Source organism: Temnothorax curvispinosus, unplaced genomic scaffold (genome assembly GCF_003070985.1).
Source record: "Temnothorax curvispinosus isolate PA1 unplaced genomic scaffold, ASM307098v1 QBEX01007285.1, whole genome shotgun sequence".
Taxonomy (NCBI): Eukaryota; Metazoa; Arthropoda; class Insecta; order Hymenoptera; family Formicidae; genus Temnothorax; species Temnothorax curvispinosus.
The window spans coordinates 588,223-614,970 of record NW_020217065.1 but is presented as its reverse complement, the minus strand read 5'-3'; the positions used below and the strand labels follow the sequence as shown (position 1 = coordinate 614,970).

The 26,748-nt window shown below is 33.8% G+C and overlaps 4 protein-coding genes and 1 long non-coding RNA gene across 6 annotated transcripts in view; 2 read left to right on the top strand and 3 right to left on the bottom strand.

The window, feature by feature from the left end:
- Positions 1 to 5,026: 5,026 nt before the first annotated feature.
- Positions 5,027 to 6,010, bottom strand: LOC112456870 (T-box protein 2-like). Its single transcript, XM_025019647.1, is given in 2 exon segments — positions 5,027 to 5,471; positions 5,473 to 6,010. Coding segments are annotated over 2 exon segments (909 nt in total). The 5' UTR covers positions 5,937 to 6,010.
- Positions 6,011 to 9,998: 3,988 nt separating this feature from the next.
- On the bottom strand, positions 9,999 to 14,044 carry LOC112456878. Its single transcript, XR_003041029.1, has 5 exons — positions 13,788 to 14,044; positions 11,895 to 12,028; positions 11,571 to 11,743; positions 11,019 to 11,110; positions 9,999 to 10,787 (listed from the first exon to the last, which is right to left on the bottom strand). It is a non-coding gene; the product is annotated as an uncharacterized LOC112456878 (long non-coding RNA).
- A 3,527-nt stretch (positions 14,045 to 17,571) lies between these two features.
- On the bottom strand, positions 17,572 to 20,099 carry LOC112456884 (pheromone-binding protein Gp-9-like). Its single transcript, XM_025019668.1, has 5 exons — positions 19,990 to 20,099; positions 19,656 to 19,734; positions 18,684 to 18,796; positions 18,408 to 18,519; positions 17,572 to 18,204 (listed from the first exon to the last, which is right to left on the bottom strand). The coding sequence occupies exons 1-5, from the start codon at positions 20,029 to 20,031 to the stop codon at positions 18,095 to 18,097; spliced, it is 456 nt and encodes a 151-aa protein (XP_024875436.1). The 5' UTR covers positions 20,032 to 20,099; the 3' UTR covers positions 17,572 to 18,094.
- Positions 20,100 to 21,736: 1,637 nt separating this feature from the next.
- LOC112456893 (pheromone-binding protein Gp-9-like) lies at positions 21,737 to 23,896 on the top strand. Of its 2 annotated transcripts, XM_025019691.1 has the most exons (6): positions 21,737 to 21,848; positions 22,087 to 22,186; positions 22,487 to 22,602; positions 22,888 to 23,002; positions 23,654 to 23,799; positions 23,878 to 23,896. In XM_025019691.1, exons 1-5 carry the CDS (start codon positions 21,807 to 21,809, stop codon positions 23,764 to 23,766), a joined length of 486 nt encoding a protein of 161 aa, XP_024875459.1. In that variant the 5' UTR covers positions 21,737 to 21,806; the 3' UTR covers positions 23,767 to 23,799; positions 23,878 to 23,896. The 2 variants fall into 2 exon arrangements, with proteins under 2 accessions (XP_024875459.1, XP_024875458.1); XM_025019690.1 differs by lacking the exon at positions 23,878 to 23,896 and having other exon boundaries at positions 23,654 to 23,851.
- A 762-nt stretch (positions 23,897 to 24,658) lies between these two features.
- Positions 24,659 to 26,748, top strand: part of LOC112456868 — a 12,395-nt gene continuing 10,305 nt past the window's right edge. The window contains exons 1-3 of the mRNA XM_025019646.1: positions 24,659 to 24,770; positions 24,897 to 25,005; positions 25,217 to 25,332. Of these exons, the coding sequence (XP_024875414.1) occupies positions 24,729 to 24,770; positions 24,897 to 25,005; positions 25,217 to 25,332 (267 nt within the window). The 5' untranslated portion in view covers positions 24,659 to 24,728. The remainder of the gene's footprint in view (positions 24,771 to 24,896; positions 25,006 to 25,216; positions 25,333 to 26,748) is intronic.

The window sequence follows — 26,748 nt, the reverse complement described above, 5'->3', positions numbered from 1 at the left end:
ATCCCACACATAATACAATGTAATAATATGCCCAAAACTCCCAAGCTTCCCAAGCTTGACGACCAAGTCAAGTGCCAACTTCACGGAACTCTTACATAATGTGTGTGAAACAGTTCGTGTGAAACGCGAGACAGACGAAAAAATAGTGGCGGAGGCGACTATTGCTATGGCGGCGCGTTATGCGGACAAGAATGACGAAGTGCCGTATGAAATAACGATTGCGGTGAAAGGACGCGAAATAAGAACAACCGCGAAAATATGCGAGCAACACACAGCGGTCGAGGTCAAGTCGCGTAAAGTCGACGGCAATAATAACAACGCGAGAGAAAAAACACCGAGCGAAATTCTTGGTAATGTTATACCGAGCACGAGCGGATTCGCGGAACCAGCCAAGGCGAATACCGAACCGGAGTTGATGTATAGCGACGACGACGACGACGACGAAAACGGCGACGATGACCACGGCAACGTCGACCAAGGCGACAAGGTCGAGGGCGGCGACGACAACAGCGGAGCTGACGAGGAGAATAACGAAACCGAAAAAGACGACGACGACGATGTAGAGGACATCGTGGACGAACCGAAGAGCGAGCCAACGAGTGAAAAATCCCGAATATTAATGGAGATGAGCCACGAACAGAGTTTCGTCATTACATCTTCGAGGAAATCGGGCGGAAGAGCGGCGGCGCGCAAAGCGGCGACGAAGACGCGACAAATATTCAAGTCGGAGCACGAAGATCAATTGGAAAAAAGGCGTGTGCGTCGACAACTGCAGAAGAGAAATCAAGAGCAGCAACAGCAGTCGTGCACAATTGTGTTGAGCGGCTCATCAATGGCAAGCATTGATTCCCCGCTGACGGGGAGAATGCAGCCGACGGCTGCACCCGAGCACGAGCAGCAGTTGCAGCAGAGACAATTGCCGACAATCACCGATTATCGAGTGTTGGCACAGCCAATGTTGAAGAAGCAGAAGGTGCGCAAGGACCCGAAGCAGCCCAAGGATGTCATCAGGGAAGATCGACGGGGCAGTTCGGACGAAACGGAGAAGGCGCGCACGCGAATGGTGCTCGCGGCATTGAGAGATGCGGAGACGGTCGCGGAGCGACTATAGTGCGCGAAACTTGTAAAACCCGAAAAAGACAAAACAAATGTAAATAGCGTTTAATAAAAAAGATATAAATATATTAACCAGACAATATAATAGTGGACTATAAGTATATTAGTGGACTATAAGTATAATTAATGGGCTATGTTCGTAGAGTTAAGAGAAATATAAAAACATAAAAACGTATAAAATAAGATTATAGGAAAAGATTCGAAATCTATGATTACGGGGCTGATGCGCGAGCGAAGAATGATAAGCGGCGTGTGCGAAATAAAACAGAAAACAAGTTTCACGGTTCAGACCGATTCAACGATAACAAAGCGGCGTAATCATAAGACGGAAAACGTGGATTTCAAGAAAACAAGTAAAAAAGGTCTTAGCATCATTAAACCTTAAAGTACCTTTTACCTGAAAACATATGGTGTAACATATCCTCATTCCCCAGATTCCTCTTTCACAGGTGTAGAGAGAGAAAAAAGAAGATGTTCGATGAAATCGTAAGCGAATGCATCGATTGATAAAACACAAAAAAGTAAATTCACGCGAAACGATTCAAAGACTCGTAAATAGATTAAGAGCTCGCAAGCTCGATCCGTAAAACCACGCGAATTAACCGAACGACGCGAATTCATAAAAGTCGGGGTAAGTTGACAATGCAAATATAACGAAAGATAGTCATGCAAGAAAGATTACGCGGAAATATGACAAGATCCGCGAATAATAGGAGTAATTTGGCATTATCGCGAGACCGGGGCAAAACCGTCAGTGGGATGTAAAATTGCTTCGGGACACTTGAGAACACATGCCTGTTCGCCCTATTAGGTAGAAAGAAATTTCGTAGCAATAATTCCGGGTGTGTAAAATTCGCACCCCTACTTTAAAATTTTCTAGTTCTGATTAGAGTTCCAGCTTCTTTTCGAAGAAGAGTATTTTTATGTTCATAAAAAGAGTTCCGGCGATTAACACTTTGAAAAAGGCAGTTAAAAATGAAATGCTAACTTCACCCAACGTTATTTAAAAAAAAAAAAAAAAAAAAAATAGAAAAGTTTGATTTAAAGTCAGAATAGTTCTAAGTGGCTCATTTGATTCCTTTCAAAAAGTTCTAGAGTTCCTGATAAGTAAAAAATTGCAAAATCTTAGAATTGTTTTTAAAAATCATCAAAACGCAAATAACATTCACGGCAGACCTTCGAAGTCGAATATCTTCTTAAAACTCCCATCAAAACGTCTGCAACTCTACCACTAACTAGTGGCGATCCGGCCACTATAACAGTTAAGAAGATATTCGAAGATGCAACGGATGACATTCGACTAAGCCCCGTTTCACACGTATCCGACACTGGACTACTGACGCCGGGTATCCGATCGCGAAATGTATGGAATTAATATGGAAGCATTTACACGTTTGTCCGATAGTCGATTTGCGAAAACAAACAAAATCGATCGGATACCCGGCATCGGTAGTCTAGTGCCGGATACCTACGTGTGAAACGAGTCTAAATCTTTCTGTCCGTAAACAGTACGGGCACGGCACGGTTATGTTTAAATCGATTTTAAATCGGAAATATATTCACGGAGGAAATTCATTATACCAGTAAGGGTCAAAGCACATATGACAGTCGTAGTCGTGGACGTAAGTAACGCACAAGCTTTGGCGTATCCTGATTTGTCAGGTCGAGAACTACGACTGTCGTATATCGCTACGCCATATTATGTGCTTTGGGCCTAATATTGATATAAATCTCGCAGCATTGATATATACGCGTATAATCGATTAAAGATGCAACGATAAAATTATCGTAAACAATATCAACGAGTAAAACGCATAATTTAATGCATCGAGTACAGACATTCATGGGGTATTAAAAAGTTGAAGAAATTTACGTGCAACGTGCGTAACTTTCTTTCATTTAAAAAATAAATGTATAATTTTATGAAATAATGAAAAATTCTTTTTCTATACGGCTAATTCACTGCAAATCCAAGTGTCATTTTAACTAAAACTCTTCTTACACATTTCTTGTCGTTTTGAATAAAGCCATTTAACACGGTTGAACATATTAATATGATTAAACATGTTGATTTAACACGCAACAAAACATGTAAAACGAGCTTCAGTCAAATGTGTCATTTTTAAACGTATATGCGTGCAGAAATAACACACTTAGATTTACAGTGTCTGATAAAACGGCTTGCAATTACAATTAATTACAAAGTATTTTATACATACAATCATTAGTCTATATACTCGATATAAATAAAAAATGGTATAGTACTATAATTGTCCCTACGCTATTAAATATCAAAAGATAAAATGTAAACCAATACCTTGAGTTAAATAACATTTTTTCTTTTTAATTACCATGTGTCGAAATTTATTATTTTAACACAATAAATGTTATTTTAACTCCATTGACTAGTCAAATTAATAATTAAATTAACATTGTTTTAGTTAAATTAACCCTTCAAGAGCCACACATCGATCCCGTTGGAGTAAAATGTTATAATTTATAAGATAGTCTTAAAAGACGTCCCTGATAAGTTTTTTAGTTTTGTTTTTTGCTTTTTTGTTTTGTTTTTTTGTTTGTTTTTTGTTGTTTTTTGCCTTTTTTTGCCTTTTTTTGCTTTTTTGTTTTTTTTCTTTGTTTTTTTTATGTACATAATTATGTACATTAAAACAAAAAAATAATTATGTACACAGGCCTCTAAAGGGTTAACGACATATTGAGTAACAGAGATGGTCTTACTTCGCGTGGCCCTAATACTAGAAGCAAGTTAACGCCGGCGAAACTGGAAACGATCAGTTAGATTACGAGATCGGAGGCACTGTTGGCCGTGTACCAAACCCGCGGCCGACCGACCGGTCGCTCGCAGAACCCACGTTAAGTACGCGATCGCGTATACACGTACTCGTTCTCTCGGACCTACTACCGGTTATCACGCTGGCCACGGATGCCTCGCTCCCGTCCGCGAACAGCGGCAAGACTATTATTACCTTTTGTAAATCGTAGCAGAAAGGAACGCGAAAAAAGTGGCGAATCCGTGTTAGTATCCAAAGATTCAAGTGGCCTGAAAACTACGGTGGTGCGAGCACTGTCGTTTTGTATCGAAGGAGTCAAGTTGTCTTAAGCCATTGATTCTCTGCACGAGTCTCTTTGGGCCTGGAGTCAGAGTCAGTTACTGGTCTGGTGATGCGAATATATAGCCTCTCCCAGTGGTCTCGCTGAACAGCTGCAATGGGGCTGTTCCGATTCAGTACGGCTCGGTCGCAAGATCTGATGTTGGCTGGCCAGCGCGTTCTGCAGTAACCAAGTGGCGTCAATGGCGATCTGACTGCGCCTCTAAGAGCCTGTAGTGATACGGGCCCAAGTACCGCTAGTGAGTTGCGGAGCCAAGGAAGAGCACGGTTATCTGGGAAGCTCTCGGCTGTCAATCCGTTTGCTCCACAACACGCAGTAAATATGAAGAAGTTAATAATGAATCTTCACGCCAGGGTTCTCGGATGGTCCGGGCACTGCACGCACGATGCGAGATTGATGACTCGGTTAGTGCGGAGACACCCAGTGACTCCGTAGCTGGCTCCTCGAAAGTAGGCGCTAGTTATCGGGTATAGAAACGATTACGCCTCTTGACGCACAAGACTCGTGCCACGAGTAGCCGTGGCCCCCAATAGCCATCTTCTTCCTTCTTCTTCTTTGTAAATTTTATGGCACCTAATCCTCCTCAAGATCACATAACGGCCAAGAACAAGTCAAATATAATAAATACAGACTCAAAAGATTGAATCCAAACTCGGCGCTGATTGCATCAGCAATCGTCAAAAATTATTCAGGACAAAACACGTCCAAACATGTCCACGGTCTCGACGAGACTTGCCCCCGGTAGCCGTGTCAAATTAAAATATAAATAAATAGTAATAAGTTATTTCGTGAATGGATATCCATCTGTGTCAAACGCAGTGCACGGACACTGCGTTTCAAGCACGCCCGGCGCCGGGGATCGACTCGCAACGGTGGCGGGATTCGCGTCCGCTTCTCCCACGTGGCAAGGCCGGCCAACTTCGACTCCCCGGCTAAAGTAAAAGATGATCGCATGCTTTAATGGGCTTGGAACCCTTAAGGGAGGGTCGTTCGGCTGATTCGATTCGGAGTCGTAGATCAATGAGACCCTTTTGTCGAAACTGGAATCCGATTGAGCCTGATGATCGATCGAATAATGCTTTCGCTTGAACCGTGACTGACCCATCTCGCGAAAACCCTTCGCGAATGGATTGTTATTGATCTTCAACTTCGTGATGTTCTCGTTTTGGTATGCCGTCACCGCGATAAATTCCGTCTTCTTGAAAGCGAACAACGCGGTTGAATGAGTAGAGCTCGTTGTAGTTCTTTGCATCAAAGCAACGGACTATCCAGATCCTAGGAACGTATTTGTGCATCGATGTTAATACCACGTTATTATTGAGGTCGTTGATGTTGTTCGTGAGCTTCAATTTATTGAAGCTAATCGGATTGTCCATCCAGTGGCTCCCCGTTGCCAGACTTTCGGGATGCTTATAAATCCTATAGCCGAAGGACTGTTGCGGCTCTGCCGGCCCTGCAAAACTCCAGCCACCCATATTGCTGTTCTCGGCCCCGTTCTGGTATCCACAGTACTTGTGGCGGCGATCGGAGGTCGGTGCTATCTCCATGAGGACATAATAATTCTCACGTTTCTCCAAACCGTTTACGTTTATTTGAACGGACGGGAACATGCGCCGACCGCTCTTAGTAATTATCATTTCTGTATTATTCTCGTAGAATTGCTGCCAGAGGTTTCGATTAAGCAGACCCATTCGCTTGAGTTCATCCTCTCACCTAATTTGCGTTGTAGAGCGATCGAGTGGCGATGGCAGTTGCATATTTAGTTCCAGTAGCATCAGTGCGTTGTTTGGATCCTGAAGAAACATCTCTGATGATCGACGTTTCTTCTCCGACACCGTCGGTGTAAGGTATAAGGCAAACACGGAAATGGTCAGAACGAACGTCAAAATCACGTGCAGTTTTAGAATGGAACTGAGACAGCCGGTTCTCATCTACCAGTGACCTACCACAAAACGAGATCAGTGCAATCCGCCGAAACTAGGCGAACTATATGTGTTGTCGGTCGTTCGGCGCCAACATATGAGACAATCATGAGTCCATAAACCTTTTGTCCTTTCTGCCGCGATTCACAAAAGGTAATATATAAGGTAACAAATAACGTTCACATGACAATTTTAAATGCCATAATCACACTAATCTACTAAGCCAGTTAAAATAAATATTAATTCATTACGCGTTGTTAATCTATTTGTCATAACTTTCTCTTTCTTTAACCCTTTAGGGGCCACACATCGATCCCGTTGGAGTAAAATGTTATAATTTATAAGGTATAGTCTTAAAAGACGTCCCTGATAAAAGTTTTTTAGTTCTTTTTTAATTTTTTTAGTTTTTTGTTTTTTGTTTAGTACATAATTATGTACACAGGCCCCTAAAGGATTAAAAATGTTCAGATACTGTCTGTTCCTTTTCCGGGTAATCTCAGTAGATACATCCTGCACTTCTTCAAGCTTCTCATATATTATACATATTTGCCTTTCCGCTGAATCTCGATCAGTCGAACTCGAGATATTAAGATTCTCTAATGATTCTCTAATGTTCCAACAACGTTCAGACGAAAAAATTATTAGATTAATGTGTGTACAAATGGCAACAACTGGCTTCTTTTATGTACATTTTACATTAGTGATATATATTAGCGATATTTAGACCCTGATAAAAAAATGTACACGGAAAGAACGGTTTTGCTAAAGTATCTAAAAATTTAGCTAAATATACACATCTGAAAATAATTTTGTTACACCATTAAAATAATTATAGTAAGTCGCTGAAATATGATAATTCTGTAAAAAAATTTGACATTTTAGCAATCAGTTTAAGTTCTACATAATTATTTTGATGGACCAACAAAATTATTTTTAGATCTTTATCTAGCTAAATTTTTAGATACTACGAGTACAAAATTCGATTTTGTGAAGCGCAAACGAAAGCCAGAGACTTGCAGAGTTTCTTATTCACGCATCATGGAAATGCACGCTTTTAATCTACACATACGGAAAGAACGGTTTTGCTGAAGTATCAAAAAAAATAAAAATGCGTTAAATCATTACAATGTTAAATTTACGTAAAAATTCACGTACACGAGGAATCTCGAGATTTTTTTCTTTTTCTCTCTCTGCGGTAACGAAAACTCACGTTTTCACTCCAAATCGCGTGTTACGATATCGTATTAAAACTTATAATAAACGACTGTTTCGGTCGAACTTTAACCGATGACATAATGTGCGCCTTTAAATATAAAAAAAAATACATAATTATACTCAATGTATAGAAAATAGAAAACAATAGACGTTTAGCTTGTACACGTAAGTGAATCTCGCGTATCATTAATGTAATTATAAATGTGTACTTGGCGCCTTTTTTTGCCTTTTTTGAAAATTATATTTACGTGGTATCATTAACAAAACGATATTTTCACAAGCTCGGACTATTCAGTATATCCGGTGTAATCTACTTTTCATTAAAAAGTACTCTTTTGTGAACTATTAATCATCATATACTGTAGGTACCAATAAACTCTAGATTTAGTAAAAACACAAGATAAATGCTATCGTTTATCAAAACTCATTTAACCGATAAGCTTAAAGATACAATTAATTATATGGATTTAATTTTAATTGTCTATACAAATTAACGAATTCTCTAATAAAAATTCGAACAAATTTAGATTTTGTATTAGACATTTAATCATTATGTCTAATACAAAATCTAAATTTGTAAAATATAAAGATTATCTTTATTTTCCATAAAATAGAAAAAAGAATCTTATTAATTATTTCGGCTCATGTGGAGAAAAATTATTTAATTTTCAAATCTAATTAAGGTATAAAGGTACTAATACCCGGACACTTAAGAGTAGGTAAATGTACCAATGCCTGGACGCGTATCTATTGTCTGGATACCTTTAAAAAATATGAATTTATAGAAATAAACGTTTGGATATCATAACTAAAGTTTCAAACTACAAAAAAAAATATTTTTATCTTTGATTTTAATTCACGTTTTACTCATAAATAATAAAGGTGTCTAAATATAGGTACATGTCCGGGTATTGGTACTTTTAACTTAATTTCTAAATGTTGAGCAAGACATAATATATTAACTTCTTAATGGCTAGTTAAGAAGATATTCGACTTCGAGAATGCAACGCGTAAAACTCTAAGAATTCTGAAAGGAATTTCTATGATTGAAAACGATCCAGTCATTAGTTAAGAAGATATTCGACTTCGAAGGTCTGCCGTAAACGTCATTTGCGTAAGTTTTGATGATTTTTTAAAACAATTCTAAAAGGTTTTGGAATTTTTTACTTATCAAAAACTCTAGAACTTTTCAAAAGAAATCAAAAGAGGAAACGATGTACTTGATAATATTAAGAAGACTGAAATTGTGTATAAAATCAGTTGCAACGATTGCAATGCCTATTTTATAGAACAAACCAAGAGACACTTAAAGACGCGTATTAATAAACTTCGTTTAGATATTAGAAAACACGAGAATAGCCAATCAGTATAGTAAGCAGACACCGTCTTTCAAATGGGCACGATTTTAATTGGTTTAAGTCAAAAGTGCTACACAGTGAAAAACGCTATAGAAAAAGAGATAGCTGATGTTTTTCATTAAGAAATACGATAAATATGCAAAGATACGAAATAATTGTCAAAACATCGTTTTTGTAATTAATAAATTTGGCCAGTCAGGTCGACTAAATTCTTTATTTGAAATATAAAATGTCAATTAAGAAATTAGAAAATGCATTAGGGCAAATACGAACAAGACCTACGGAATTTCCAATAGTAGACCTAAAGCGGATAAACTTAAACAAAATTGGTTTTGATAAAATTTATGTAAAAAGTGAAAGAAAAATGTAACATACATTAATAGATCGGAAAGTATTATAGACCTATACTCTCCAAAAATTAAACAACATGAAAATAAATATATAATTACTACCTCGTGCGGCAGTTTTGCACAGTTTTTATTATATTTTGGAAAAATAACTTAATATACGCGTGATAGTAGTGATGCCAATATCAGCATCAGAAAAATTAAAATCTTTGTGTCAAAATTATAGCGCAATTGTAATAGATACACTCTAAAAATAAGTTTATCATAACTGCAGTTTAAATTATAAACATTAAAGTAGAAAAAATGTTTAACTTATCAAACAATTAGAAAAGCATTTGAGTTTCAAACACTTATGCATAGAATGATTGACTTTCAAACACTTTTGTATCAAACATTACAGACCTATGATTATTGCACCATCACAGAATAATACACCAAAATCTTCCTTTACGCGTGTGATATATCAAATACCAACCAAAAACCAAACATTTATAAATATTTAAAATTTCAAAGCAGTTAATGTATGTAAGTACTTTTAAACTTCTTTAATTCGCCTGCCGTTCTGCCTAAATATAAAACCTAACAATTATTGTTAGCTTTAATACATTCTTTCAATCGAGAAATAAATTACTCAATTCTTCTGAACAATTCTATTTAAAATATAATTTAATAAACGAATTTTCAGGTCATCTTAATAATCATTACAATGCATAATTTTGAATCGTTCAAAACGATCGCAATTGCTTTATTAGTATTGCAATTGTTGCAACACACCACTAACTCCAACGGAAAGAATTAAGTCGCTACAACTGATTATGCTTTCAATAAAATTCATCCACCCGCTTCAGAAAGAAACAGCATCCTTGAATGCGCAAGTTATACGTCGAGGAAGTAACGAGCTGCATAGGAGTCGTTTCTTCTTGGACAAAATCCGATTGACGATTATTATTACGATTATATTATTTGTGTAAGTCTTTCATGTAACTAGCTAGTCCATATCCCGACTCAGCCGTCATCGGCCGAGGTTTTATTGTACGAATTGCAGATGCAATCAACCAAATCAACGTGACTGTGTTAATCGAAGCGAATCGTAAGGAGACGCGCGTGCCGCGCGTATTGCGCTTCCTCGATCACGCGACACGTGCTTGCGGTAAATGAAAAATAACGTATACGATACCAGTCGCACACAACCATTGTACCTAACAAACGTGTCGTAATTGGCCATCGCGAAAGACGTAACGGAATTCGTAGTCGCGGCTACCAATCCTCATGCCGAGATTTCGCAAAGAATAGATAGATAGAAGAATATTAATAAGATTTTATTTCGTACCTATATATAATTATAACTTTCCAATTCTTTAATTTAGGAATAGGTAGAGAAATTGTTTGCCATTTCCTCTTATTGTTCTTTACATACTTATCATCGTCCACGATGCTTCCGCATTGGGTGTATTAAGAGAAAAGAAAAGAAGAAAAAAACACGAAAGCGAATTATTCGTTGGCGGCTGCTATTGTGAACAGACAATAAGCAATGTGAAAAAAATAATAATGTGCAAAACCTTCCCCCGTATTAGATACGAACTAGGCTCGATCGATCGTTGTCTCATTATATAGGAAAATGGCAAATGGCAATGATTATAATCGTGGTAACGACTCACCAACACTGATGCGCAACAGCGAAGTCGAAACTGCATATTCATCTGTAACATACGAATTTGTACAAATTAAAATAGTGCTCAAGAACTGTTACAAATACTAATGTATAATGTCGCAAATACTTTATTAAATATTTTAAATATTGTATAAATATTTAAATATCATCAAATATTTAATTTGTCTCACAAAAGTTAATGCAAAATATCATACAGAATGGGCAGTATAATCGTTGCGGAGAATTATTGTTCCGCAATTAACAATAATAAATTACTTACCTATGGTTGTTTCGCCGGCGCCTGATGCCCCCCGGGCCACCTCCTCCTCTCAGCCCTCACCGTTGTCTTCGTTGCCACTCACGTACCAATTGCTGGAATATAAGAATCACTTGATACTTTATGTGTACGACACTCACGATCACGACGGTCTTTCTATACACGCGCAGCTTTATTGTATCGAGACGGAAGAATAACGCGAGAAATATGCAATTTCGTGAAACTACAATTCGTCCGACGCGACGCCGCTTCCTTCATGTGCTCGCACAGATTTGTTTGCAAAGACACGTCCAACGCGCGTCAATCGTTTGAATACATACCGTGCGGCACGACATTCCCGACGACAATCACGCACTCGATTCTATTCCGCGACACGACCAATAACGCGAGAGGGAAAGAGGATAGATAAAAACTGTTACAAAAAAAAATACAGAATACGCAGCTGAAGAAAACGGACTTGATGCGATAAAGCGGAATAGAAGCTAACGAAAAACGAAAAACGGAATCCGCCTGGCCCATATAGATAACGAATAAATGCCGTTAGGAAAATCTTACTTTTAAACCCGGGTTAGCACTAGTTATGTTGGTGGTGGCCACTGCTCGCCGCTGTCCTTCGTGTAGCGTCTTTTACACCAGTGGCAGCGAACTGTTTGCCTGCGTTCGATTGCATTCAAATGCGTGCGTGTGCGGTCGCCGATGAAATTCAGCCAGAATTCGGTCAGATCAGGCTGTGCCGGACAACGGGGCGAAACGAAAAAAAAAGAAGAAAAGGATAGTAGACGGCTATAAATGTTTATGTCAACTACTGCATGGCATACAAAAGTGCATACGGCTAATTTTTATGTCAAAATGACAAACGCGAGAGAGAAAGAGACTCACCTCTTCGTGACTTTGTTCACGTTCGATATTAGCCAGACTGGACCGCGAGCCACGTCTAGTGGAGCTCTTTTTGTCGCCCAGCAGCTGTGCTACTTGTGCCTTGTTATCCAGCTCTACCAACTCTATACCAACAACTGCAAAAATAAATAATAACAAATATTATAAATCCATATTATTAAACTAATTCATCCAATCAAATTTTAATTTCTATATTACTTTTTATTGTATATGTGTATCGAGATGTGTATATATATATATATATATATATATATATACACATCTCTATATATATATATATATATATATTACATAAATTAGTTTCAGCAACACGTTTGCATGATTTTGCACACTCATGCTTTGCTATCAGAGGTTAATTAATTTTAAATGTTTAGATTACCTATCAAGTATTAAAACTTAAAACCATATAATCAAACTTTGCAAATTTAAAATTAAAATTAATAATTCCTTTTGTAATTCTCGAGCTAGAGAATTACAAAAGAAATGTTAAACATTATAAAATTAATTAAGATTGTAAAATTCTACAAAATGACATCATATAGCAATGTCAGCGGAGCGCGATTTATTCCAGCACCATTCAGGGGTGCGTTCGGATTCCCCACCCGAGTGCTAAAAATCCAATACTTAGTATATGCACTGTTAAAAAAATCTGTATTAAAAATAATATAAAAGTGTAGGAAATTTTTATGCAGACACCGCATATAAAATTTCAAATACGAAGTTGAAAGTCTCGTGTTCCTTGACAATCACGCACTTTTAACAACTTATTGGGCAGCAATGCCGTGCATGAATCGGTGGAGAAACCACGCACACAGAATATTTGCCGTTTTGCCAAAATCACTTGATTTGGAGACGTGCGAAACGAGTCTGCCACGAGGCCGTTCTCTTCCGCCGGGAGAATTCTCGAGAGACGGAAACGGGGGAGAGATCCGGAACGCGGCGCTCTCTGATTGATCCGATGATTGACGGCGTTGCGCGAGGAGCGCAGTTATCGCCAACAAAGACACTTGTTGCGTGTTCGGAGTTGCGCCGTGCTCCGATTCTCGACAACGCCGGCATGCTCGCACCTGTGCGTGGGGCGGCATCGACGCGTGATCAACCACGCGGGGCGGCGTGATCGACAACCCCGGATCGAATACGTGCCACGAAACTGACGGCAGGCACGTAGGGGTCAGCCTCGCGGCCCGATGCTTACATCGAGATTGCTATGTTCGATCCTTAACAACCATTAACATTGAATGTATTGTAGTTGAATAAAATATTTAAAATCCGATTAATGTGTTTAAAATTTCTTTACACGAAGGGATGATGTTAAAAATATAATTGACAAACTTAAATTTCCAAATTATTTATAATAATAATTTTATACATTTAATTTAAGTTTTTACACATTTATATATTAAATTTAATAGTTTTTATACTTTAAATAATTAAATATTAACATTTTACGTAAAAATGTTTAGAAAAATCTGTATATAGGTATTTCTTTTAAAATATATTTTTTATCATTTTCAGCTGCAAGTTAAAAAAAAAATAACGAAAATGTCTTAAACAAAGATTCAGGAAACGAGGAAGAAGAAAAAGTTAACGTACCAATATCGATTTTGAACAATCCCCGTTTACGCGGAAAAATTATCGTAAGTTACGACAGAAGTAACGCTCGCGTACTTATAAATAATATTTGTCCCGTCACTCGAAAAGAAACGACCGCGACGATCGTCTTCCACGAAAACGGCACCGGCGGGAAACATGGCGGACGTATCGCGCTCGCGACGAAAACCGCGCGAGCTTCTCGACGGGACGACATCGACATTGCGATCGCATTCACGAGCGCAATTACTCGCGTCAAACGAATATTAAGCGTTGCGTACTTACAGGAGAAGCGAGGCACGATGTGCACTCGGATGCCTTCGATGTAAAATTGTCTCGAACGCCGGCCTCGATCGCGGGTCGATATTCCAGGCTCCGCACTCCGCAAGCGTCGCGTACACCATGCTGGACGACGAATCCGCACTTTTCGCGATAAGCGGCCATGTCCGCTATTCTAATTGCGATACTCGCGAACACCGTGTCCACCACATTACACACATCACATCGCGGTCGAAAGGATCCACGTCGCGGCGCGACGTCGCGGCCCGCGCGGCCGTATCGCGCGGTGTCCTGCTGGGAACTGTCCGGGGCGGACTCTCCCCCCACCTCCACCCCTTACATTTACATTCCTTCGCGCGGCCGGGCGCAGGGCGCGCGGGGCGCGGCATACTTGCCGAAATTACTATATACGCGCGCGATAACGAAAACACGCGATTGGCTCAAATAATGAGGTGATCCTCGAGCGTTTGAATTCCGAGAAGAGCTCCCTGGCGACGGCGACGAATGCATCTAAATGTTTGACGCTTGTTATAGAAAACTATAATAAATTCACAAAGACTAAATTTGACTAAAACTTTTGTATTCAAGAGGAAAACACATATATATCACATAATTATAGTCAGCAAGCGGATTTCGCTGTATTATCGCTCGCTTTAATTCCCATTTTAGCTTACGAATGGACGAATCCATTATTGAGTTCTATGTCTTACAAATTTCTCTAACAATAAAACATATTAATAGCGAATTCGGTCGCTTAATTGCACTGGTGACTGCGTGCACTGAGTGCGCACTAAAAGGCTTGTTTATAATCTATTCTTATATTTAAAGTCGCTTAAATACACATTTAAAAACTTTTTAGCCAATAAAAAAAATCTGTAATATTTATATAGATGCTGTACAAATCATTTTATAGATTAAGAAGTATTTAAAATGATCTGTAAATATAAAAATTGATTAAGAACAATTAAGCCTTAGTGCGCATTCAGTGTCCACTAGTGCAAGCGCCCGAATTCGCTAATATTAAGGTACGAATACAATCTTTGATATAGACTTCAATACTTGTTTCGTTCAATTTTATGTTTACATATCCTTTCAAAATTGATGCAAAGAGTTAATAACATTTATTGCTGATCGTCCATCAAAATCGATTCTCCTGAAAATCATTACGAAATAAGTGAGAGAATCTTATAATAATTAGCTTTTGATGCTTTTGATAAAAAACTGCGATGTTTTGACTACTCAGCATAAGCTACAGTAAAGTAGAAATTTGAGTAAAATTTTTTATTTAAAATTCAGAAATAGTACGTTAATCTTCTAATTGAAACCCAAGTACAGAGAATTTTCGGATATTTCTGAAAATTACGAGTTCTTGAAACTTTCGCGCAGTCTAGTAAGGCTTGAGAGAATATATATTATGTGATAGAATCGCGAAAGGGTGAGATTAAAGTGGTTTTTCTCTCTCCTTCTGGAAGAAAGAAAAGGGAGTGCAAAAATGACCGAAAACCTATATAGTCAAGCTGACAATAAGTGGTAAATTCGTATATACATTCGACGTGCACGAACGATGCAGTTAAGCGTTAAGCTCGATGTTGGATATACACGGGTCCGTATGCGAAACGCGCTGTTCTGTATTGTTGCAAAGTCGCTTCGTGTTACTGAGATGCCGCTCCGTTGTTTGCCGGAAGTGCTGTCTAGATCCTCCACTAACGTTTTACGTAGTCGTGCACAGGCATTTCCGACTGCGCTGTAATGGCCGGTTTACAATAAATGTTGTAAGTCGCTTTGTTGTTATCGCTTTAATAAACAAAAGTCCATAATTGCGAGTAATACAATTGAGTAATACCAACAGGGCAAAGTACGAAGAACAAAATCTTGTTTTAATCATCTTTCTATCATTTACGGTTGCCGAGATGCGTTTAATGAAAATAGAAAATCGCTTGGCGCCCGAATCCTTAAGATTTTGCGCGCTTTCTCGTCTTAATAAACGGAAATAAATAATTGCCAATGAATAAAAATGAGCAATTCTGATAGAGTAGAGCACGATCTAAAAAGTGCTTTTTGAATCATCTGTCTGTCTTTTACGATTGCCGAGATATAAAAGTTTAATGAGAATGATGAATGGCGAGGCGCGCGATTCTTTTGGACAGCTCCGCGCTTTATTGCTTTAATAAACGAAAGTACATAACTGCGAGTACTTAGTATAATTGAGTAATTCCAATAGGGCAAAGTACGAAGCACAAAGTCCTTTTTAAATCATTTTTCTATTATTTACGGTTGCTGAAATATAAGCGTTTTATGAAAGTCAGAAATCATTCGGCGCCCGATCTTTACGGCACTCGCGTGCTTTATCATGTTAAATAAACAGAAGGACGTAATTGTTAGTAATAAAATTGAGATATTCCAATAACGCAGTGTATAAACTAAACAGTCCTTTTTGAATCATCTCTATATCTTTGGTGGTTGCTCAGATATTTGCGATAAACGATAGGGAGGATTTTTTTTCTCGCGTCAAGCCAGCGACACATGGCCTTGACCTATTTGAGCGGCGGGCGGTTGTCACATTATTGATCCACTTTCTAAATTGGCCTTGACCTAGATCACCGATTCCGGGAATGCCGGCGCGCGGCGCGCGGCGTGCACGGCAACGTCTATCGTAAATATTTTGAAGTTTTTGCTGATTTTTAAAGGTTTATTTTAAGTAGCGAGTGGCCTGCTTCCAAAGCAGCGTCGTTTACGCTGTCACAGCTTCCTCTCTAATGTCAGATGTATTATTAATGATATTGCAACCACATTAGCGCTAATTACAATAGTTTATGTCGTTTTTGAATGATGTTTATATCTGTAGTGAGGTGGTTGCTGAGATATATAAAAATTTATTAATCGTTGCATGGCTATGCATTATGCAACAGCATTCTGTAACTCTTTATCGTCTAATCTTGTTCGAGAGAATATATTTGGCATTAAAGGATATAAGGATACATAACAATATGATAAGATGAATGTATTTCTCGAGATTTGTTTAGTGTCGTTTGTCTCATTTTCGACGCTCTGACTTTCTCGCCGAGTTAACTACAACGGCATTCGTATAGCTCTTCTTTCTCGCTGGCTTGCATTATGTATGCAACAACATGCTAAAACTTTTTATCATTTAATCATGTCTGATACAGTATGTTTCGCATTAAAGAACACATGGAAATGATAAGATGAGCGTAATTTTTTGAGATTATTATTGTGACAAATCTGTGTCTCAGCTAAACAGCTAATTATTTTTATGATCATCGAAACAGGTCACGTATTGACATCTCTCGCGAACATTTTTAAACCATTTAAAAAAGTTAAGTCCGAGTTAAACGTCCGAACTTTGCATCATCGGCCGCAATTGTTAATTTAGCTCACTGCTTACATAACTACATATGGTCTCTTAGTTGCATTTTTATTAATTCTAGCGTTTGGTTATTTAATTCCCTGTGCATTCACAATCCGCTCACACAATCAAATATTTGAATAAATTTTTTTAGCATTAAATGAAAGACATTTTTGAAAACGTCTTTATTCTGGGTGAAAATAATCAAGGAAGAATTTTTCACAATATTTATTTGTATGTTGTCGTTTGTTCCTAATTGATTATATTACATAAATTGTTGTAACGTAAGATAAAATTACAGATTTCTGTAATATTATTTTCAACATTACCAAAGTATGGTATATACTGGTCTTAACTCGACATTAGGTTACTTGCGTGGGATATAAAATACGGTGGACATGCAAAGTCCCGAAAAATAATGTGCCGAACTTTGAAAACTCGTATATTTAAGAAACGTGACAATGTGCCGAAAGGGCGTAATCTCGAAATCTTAGAAACGTGACAATGTGCCGAAATGTCATAATCCCGAAATCTTATAATAGAAATGAGACAATGTCCCGAAAAGTTATACTATCTATAAAAGTTATACTATAAAGCTATCATGTGCAAATGTGCAGTTTTATCTTATCCCGAAAATGCATACGAGTGTAATTCGTAAAAGGCTGTTGTATGATAGCCTTATAACAACATAAGTTTTTCTCTGCTTTGCTTTACATCCACGACTATAACAGACGTCTCGTTTTTTGTCATCAGCCATATTCAGGATAAAATATAATCGGATAAGATATAATTGGATCATCCGTCTATAAATTAACGAACGGATTTCTTGGATCAAATGTTTTTCAATTTTTGGATCGGATAACTTTAGTCGGATATCACTTCGGTCTGATGAAGTTTTTTTTTTCGATATAAAAGATCAGAAACATCCGTCTGTTAATTTTCGGATGGATTATCCCAATCTTTCAATTGGAAGATGCCTGGATTTTTCTCTCTCTTCAGCTTTCACTAAACATTCCGTAAGAGCGAAGCTTTTGTCGCATTTTTCTGTGAGGTCCTTTGCTAGAATAGAAAAAAAACTAATTAAAAAATAATAAATAATTAAGAACATATGTTACACTTTTTTTTCATATCTAATGTTTAAATAGCTATGTAAATAAATTGATTGCATGATTATTTAGTAATTTATTTAATAAATTAACACTAAAAAGTTTTATTGCACAAAGTCAATAATCTTATATTTAAAAGGTGATTATATAACTTACTTTCATTTATGCAGTTATCTAGAGTTTCAACTTTTTTTGAACCTGATGGAGCATTTGTTCTTTTGGTAAACTTGCTATGCATTTTCTCTACGTCATATTCCGATCCTTCCATCTGATATTTACAAGAAAAACATATAAAATATTAATAGCATTATAATATAACATTATTGTATAATAACATTACACACAAAGATTACATTCTTATGTTCTAAATACTGTTTTATTAGTTTGTAACTCAAGCATTCTTTTATAAGGATAATAACAAATATCACTTACCACTCCTTCTTTTTGTAACAAACATTGTATAACACAACCATTCTTTTTTATTCTTTCTTGATTTTCTTGTTTGTGTTTGTCCTCTATTATATCTTGTATCGTAAACATGTCATCTAGAAAATGTATTTAAAAATATGAATATTGTATATATGTAAATAATTACAAAAATTTTACTTGTTCTACGTCATTTATATTCTAACAAAAGTTTATAAGTTGATAAATTTTTATATAAATTCTTAAATATATTTGAGATAAAACAGACTTCTTTAGAATATCCAAAATATTATAATATATATTTTTTTACATTATTTTAATTATTTCAGAAATAATAAGTTTGCGATTATGTTCCAAAATTCTAATAATTTATTGAAAATAATTAAAATGGTTGTATATTTATACAAATTCAGATTTTAAAATGCTATAAATAAGCTCTTTATTTAATCCTCCGTAGTCACACCGGGTCAATTTGACCCGAGCCTCAACTTTGCTCGTAAATATCTTGCGCATAACTTGAAAATTGGCGAGCATGACGCTCTCTAGCTGTAGTTGAAAAAAAAATTTTTTTTTAAAACAAATTTTTTGCGAATTTTTTTTATATGCTAAAAATTCCTGAGGTCCTTCTTTTTTATAGCAATCAATTTAGCAATATCGCAAGTGCATTCGAGAATTTTTTCAACACGATCGGTGGATAAATGGTCAAATGGCGAACGGTCAAAGTTCGTCTCGGGTCAAAATGACCCAGAGTGACTTCCTTGTTTGAAAAAATAGGTGTGACTATGGAGGGTTAATTTTTATTTTAGGTATCTTCTATAAAATTCTTTTTTATATGAAAATAACATATAATATACTTTTCTTATTAAAAAGTAACTGACTCAAAATTAAACATATAATATCTCTTGTTTTATTGTAATTAAGAAGAGAGGTATGCAAATTAAATAAAAATCTGTTTATATATAATATATAGCAACTTACCATCAGATACATTATTTTCAGTTAAGCAGGTAATGTAATGTACTTCGCGGCTTCCCAACTTTGAGCCAATAGTAAAAGACTAAAATATACACAATTTTAATTTGCTTAATATTTGCTTAATGTTTATTATGTTAATTAAGTTTCCTTTTCATACGTAATACATAAATACATATAGATATTATAACATATTAATTATATGTATGTACAACAATAATATACCTTAATATTTATTATAACTTATTAAAATTAATTTGTGAAGAAATTTTTATTGAATTTCTAAGAAATTTTTTATTCTTTTATTAATATTTAATTTTTATTACAGAAAGATACTTACAATTAGTACAAAAGTGCAAATATAGAATATAAGCTTCTCCATCTTATTGATAAAATTATTCCACTAATATGTTAAACGCATTTGTACAATAACGCACTAGAGCCTAACAGCATCGTATTTATACTATGTATAGTCTGAATGTGTAAAATACATAGATTAGTGTTGCGGGATCATAGATTACATAAACATGAAGTACTTGTACAAAATATAATGATAAGTCACTCATACAAACTTACATTGTTGCTAATGTAAATTGCTAAGATGTGACTTATGTAAGCAATTTTCTTACATATATATATATAATTATATTCATATTCTGATTACTTCTTAATTATTTTTTAATGTTTACTAGACTTAATGTTTACTATTACATTATTAATCTCTTGATACTTGATACACATAAAACTGTTAAAATATGCGATGACAGCTAGATGCTCACGAAGTCAGGGCAATGAGAGAACCAATCAACATCGTGGAAAAATGTCAACAATAAAATCTCTTATATGGCTTTTTTATGAGTGGAATATTACGTCATTTATATGAATCTTGATTTAAATGACTTAGAAGTTTATTTAACGTTCTTGCATTTTAAAATGTAAGATAAGTTTTAAGAGCAAACATCACTTTCCTTGGTTTATAGACTAGAAAAAGTCTGATAGTATTTAAATGCAAAAATTTATTTTATTAAGGCTATGCTACGAGATTAAAAATATACAAATAATTCAATGTACTTTTGCTACATTTTATATTGATATATAAAGTAAACAAATATGAAATTAGGAGTATTTTTATTCTTTCTATTTCTATTTCTATTTCAATGGCACTATAGCTCAAGATCAAGCCATGGCCTCCTGAAGTTCGGCCTGTATAAAATCCAAGGCCTCCCTTCTGGTTTCTTAGAGATACACTCTCGGCGGATTGCCATTAACCCTTCCGAAAGGTGGCGATCAAATAAAAACCGACAAATTTTCGGTCGTATTTGAACTCAGATCTTCAGCTCATTAGACCAGCGCATATCTTTCTGCGCCATGATCGCCACCGACAGACTTTACAGTGTACTTAACTGTCTTAACTTATTTATTATATTGCAGACAAGACTAAGATAAAAGAAGATTTATTTTTTTTATTATAATTGTATTATGTTCTTACAGAATAATTATTAAGTATTATACTATATTATGTATAGATATTTAATTGTATTTAATTATTTTTATTTTCTTCATTCTTTCTATCTTCTTCATATTCATTAGTACTGCAGAAGGGAACAATCTATACGCACCTTTTACGCCACACTTCAAGCTATAATAACTTTTCAGCAACTTTTGTGCAGAGTATGATTTCTTACTAAAATATATCTATACAAATGCAATGAATATATTATAATTAATAGTCTTACATTAAATCCAATAAATTTATTAGAAAAAATGAATAGTCTAAGTATTGATATAATATATCTGATATATATAGGTAATATATTTTATTTTCTTTAACATTTTATATATTTTATATAAAATTATATAACGTATGTATATATATTTCATTTTTACATGCATTTAATATAATAATAATAATATCTTATATAATTCTGTGATTTTATTATCTTCAATCAAATAAACAGTTTGCTTAGTTCATGTAAATACGATATGATAAATTGACTATGATAAGCAATCCAAGAATTGCAATTCTCGGATGCTAAGTTGATTTTATATCTTTGACCTATGCACTTTATATTTGCAATTAGTATAAATGCGACATCTTCCAATAACCGCAAAGATTCCACAAAACAACATTTCCTCGCACAGAACGATATCAGCAAAATGAAAATCTTCGAGCTCTGTATCTGCGCTTTAGCATGTATTGTAAGTTATATTATTTATTATTTTCTCTATTAAAATTTAATCAAAATATAAGCAATTAGTGGCAGAAGTCCTATATGTAATTTAATAGAAAAGTTCTTATACTACATATGTAGTTTTAAACAGCAAGTACTATGTATATTAACATATCATCAACGTAAAAACGTTTTCACGTAAAAAATTAGTTAAAAAAAAGTATAATTATAATAATATTTAAAAAAAACTGTAAAATATGTTTTAGTCTCTTACTTCATCTATGACTATAATAAGTCAATTAGACAGTAAAGACGGTAATGACGGATTTTCAAATTCCTGTCTTATTGAAGCTGGTATGAACTATGGTAAGCAATAAGTACCCTAAATATATTTTATTCATTTACGTCCGATCAATTTTAAATCAATATTTTCTTAATAGATACTTAAATAAATGTTATCTTCCATCTTGAGCTTTGACACTTTCTACATGTATATTAAAAATTAAGCTTGCAAAACAATAAAATAAGTAAAACTTAATTACATTTTATTTACTAGCAAAATTATCAGAAAATTAATTAATTTAAAAAATGTTTTCCTTTAAGTACCTAAAATATGTACTATAAGTAAATGAGTATTCCTTTTTAATGCTGTTATTTATTTTCTAGATGATGGTTATGACTTAAGAGATATTTTAAATGATAATATTGAAAAGCCTGAATTTCAAGAAAGAACACAAAAGCATGGTTGTGTCATTGAGTGCCTCCTAAGAAAACTGAATTGGGTAAGATTTTAAAAGATAAACCTAAAGTTTTATATAATTACGTTTGCAGTATTTGATGTAAAGTGCGCGGATATTAATCAAATCTTAGATTACTAATAGCTTAATAATTTCTTTATATTCCAGAATTTATTAATAATGTTAAAATTATTTTATTAATTAAAAGCTATCATCTTTACGTAGCATTATATGCTTTTTATACAAGCGAGAAGTAGTAATCTATATTAGTCTTTATAACATTTTTTTAAAAACTTAATTAAGATTTATTATTCTTTATATCAATATTAGATGGAAGGGTCAGAACTTAAGGAAGAGAAGTTTTACGCGGATATGAATAAATTATTTGCTGATCATCCCTTGCAAACCCAAGCAGAAGAATTTATACGTGATTGTGTTACAAAAGGTAAATTACTATATTTATTATAAATATCGAAGTATACAATTTAATTAAAAGATAACAAACACAAATAATAAATAATCTTTGTTTTACACATTAGGGTTAAAAAAATTATTATTATTTTTAAAATTAAAGTAATTTTGATATAGGAATATATTTTTTTATTTAATAATATATTTAATATCATTAAATTTGGAGGGATAAAAGCATAGTAGTGTAACTCAAATTTTTTAAAATACTGATTTGTGTACATAAATGCAATTTTTGTATTGTATAGATTGCATCTATGCACACGAGTCAATATCTTAAAGAATTTGACTTACACCACTATGGCTTTTACCGCTCCATATACATATACATATGTATATAATTATATATAATTTTATCTAGATAAATATATTTATATATGAAATATTAAAGAAAAAAAGAATCAGATAAATATTATATCCCCTACGCCACGAAATATTGCAGCAACTTGCAGCAATATTGCAATATTGCTGCAATGTTGCTGCAAGTTGCTGCAATATTTCGTGCTGTAGGGGATATCACAATAATATATATATATATATAATACATGTTTGATGCATTGCATCTTTTCTGATAACTTCATTGGATTTAATATAAAACTGTTAATATATTGCATTTTATATATTTTAGTAAAACATGCTCCGCAAGAAGGATGCAAGAAAGGTGTTGTAGCAATGAAATGTGGCGTAAAAATTGCAGACAGACTCTATTCACTATTGAATGTAGAGGATGGTAACCATTAAATACAACTAAATATCTACATATATGTATAATATGTATGTATAAAAATTAACAATTATTCTTTAAGAACAGAATACAATTTTAATAAGAAAATACATCTTCTTTTATTTCAGTCTCCCCCCGTAATTTAATAGATAAATTAAAGACACTGTAAATAGAAATAGAGAGAATAAAAATATCCTTAATTTTATATTTATTTACTTTATATAACAATACCAAGAAAAAATAAAGGTATATTGTACTATTTGTATACTTATAATCTTGTAGCATAACATTAATAAAATAAATTTTTGCATTTAAATATTTACTACCATGTTACTATTTTCTAGTGTATAAAATAAGTATTTGCCAAAAAAAATATTTACTTTTAAAACATTATAATATTTTACAATTTAATAAAGCAAAAACGCTTTACATAAATAAGCTTCAATTCATTTAAATCACGATTTAGTTTTTAGAACAACAAATAAATATTTTAAATAAATAGTTATAACAAACACATATATTATAAATACTTGTAATCTACAAAATTTAACAATAATCTTATTATTTATTTTATTTTATTTTGCTATTTATCTTATTTCAATATCCTTGCCAATCCACTACATTGCAAAATAGTATTTAAGTAGGTATTATAATTTTGGTAAATAATCTTTATACATTAGGCTAGCGTCCCATGAAGCGGATTACGCGGAATGGAACGAGCGTATCACGGGATCATTCTGATAGAATCCTGTCAAAGATTCCGTCAAAACGGTCCCGTGATTGGTGATACACTCGTTCCGTTTCCGCGTTATCCGCTTTATGGAACGTCAGCCTTAAAGTTATATAACGTTTGTATGATCTATGATCTTGATTCTTTGACCCACGTATTTTATATTTTAGCATAAGAGTATATATACGGTGCAGCTACGGTTGCTATGAATAATTGAGTTTAGTACAGTGGAGATATAATCCGTACAAAATGAAAAGTCTTGTGCTTTGCGTCTGTGTTTTAATACTTGCTGTAAGTACTGTTTTATTAAATTACTTAAATAATTTTAATGAGTTACACAAAAAATATTATTTAAAATAATACACATTAAAAAAGGTATAAAATAAATAAAATAAAAATCTATATATTTTTTATAAGTTTCAGTCATCAAGCTCATCAGAACTAAAAAACCGGCTTAAAAGTGCAGTTAGATCAAGCATACAAAATGATGCTGAAGCTTGCTTGATTGAAAATGATATGACTAGTGGTAAGTTATAATTACACACATCGTTGCCAACTTTTTATTTCCATTTCTTCTTTTGATTAATTTTAAATTAATTCTGTTTTAACTGATTTGATTGGGCATTCGTCTTACTTACAATTTTTTAATATTTTAATTGAGTTAACATTTTTGTAAAAACAATTTTCAGCTGTAAAACGTTTCCCTGTATGTTGATCTATTTTATTTTATTTTATAGATGACTTCTACGATGAAAAAGAAATAATGAATAACTTACATACGAAACCTGAAAATGTAGAGAGAACAGGAAAAAATGGCTGCTTTGTTGCGTGTATCTTAAAGAAACAAAATTTAGTAAGTGTTTACAAATATGTTACATATTTTATACATAATGTCCAATAATGCAATAACTATTAATAAAACGTTATATGTACTTAACAACCAATTAATACACAAAGTGATATTATTATTATATGTTTTTAATAAAAATATATTATGCTGCTTAATTTATAATTAATACATTTTAAATTGTATAGCTTTTTTAAAGGAACGAAATAATTATATGTTATATTTTACTATTTCCTACTATTTATAATTTTTCTTTAATAATATTAGATGGAAGGAACAAACATTAATGAAGCTCAAGTTCATGCAAAAATAAATGAAGAGGGAAATGACGGTCCTGAACTAGCCATAGCACACAAAGTTGCGCGTAAATGCATAAAAAAAGGTAAACTATATCTTATTATACTATAATTATTACAAATATATAAGTACTACACAACACTACAGTTACTAAACATGTATTATGTACACTTCTTCCATGTGCAGTATGCAAGTTTTGGAACAATACATTTGCTATTAGAATATAATAGTCTCATAGAATATGTTATACATATATTTCAATATTACTTAATTATATTTTTAAAATTTTTATGAATATAGCGAAAAATATTACTCAAGAATGTGAGAAAGGTTGGTCTCTGTACGTGTGCATCGCAGAAGCTATACATAAAATAGATCAACATGATGAACATGACTTAGACCCAGATACAGAAGACGAAGCTGTAACAGAAGTAGTAACAGAAGCAGTAACAGAAGCAGTAACAGAAGCAGTAACAGAACAAGCTGAATAAATACAAATAAATGCAAAAATTGAATATCACTCGTATAATTATTAATACACATTTATAATACACACACAATATAATTTACCTTAAATAAATAGATATATATATCCTCTTGTATGTATTTTTTCCATTCTTATTTTTCTGATTTAATAAATATGCTGCAAATATGAAAATTGTATTTTAATTTGTTAAAACTTATTTATAAGTATATAAAATAAACACATTTATAAAAACAATTTTAATCGTCTCATTATAATAATTTAATAATAAAGAATTTGTTTATTTTGTAATATTTTTATCATTAAAAACTTCTTTTAGCGCATATTAATAATATCTCTCATTTACTAATCTCCTTTCCATTAAAACTACGAGAACTACAGTTTCGTTATCTTTAATCGATGGTGTTATTAGAATTATGGTACAGTTTGCATTACAGCATTAGTTTTTTCTATAACATACTAAAAATACATTGTATTATTTGTATATTTATAATCTCGTAGCATAGTCTTAATAAAATACATTTTTGCATTTAATATACTGATATATTATTATTCTAATATATAACTAAAAAGAGTGTTTGGTCTTAAAACATTATAATATTTTACAATTTAATAATGCAAGAATCCTTTACATAAATAAA

Bases quoted from the DNA above. Each gene is read 5' to 3' on its own strand.
- LOC112456884 (XM_025019668.1), bottom strand. From the start codon at position 20,031: ATGGAGAAGCTTATATTCTATATTTGCACTTTTGTACTAATT. The intron at 19,735-19,989 runs GTAAGTATCTTT...TGTATATTTTAG, and splicing joins TTTGCACTTTTGTACTAATT to TCTTTTACTATTGGCTCAAA. The intron at 18,520-18,683 runs GTAAGTGATATT...TGTAAATATCAG, and splicing joins TGTTACAAAAAGAAGGAGTG to ATGGAAGGATCGGAATATGA.
- LOC112456893 (XM_025019691.1), top strand. From the start codon at position 21,807: ATGAAAATCTTCGAGCTCTGTATCTGCGCTTTAGCATGTATT. The intron at 22,187-22,486 runs GTAAGCAATAAG...TTTATTTTCTAG, and splicing joins TGAAGCTGGTATGAACTATG to ATGATGGTTATGACTTAAGA. The intron at 22,603-22,887 runs GTAAGATTTTAA...TATCAATATTAG, and splicing joins TCCTAAGAAAACTGAATTGG to ATGGAAGGGTCAGAACTTAA.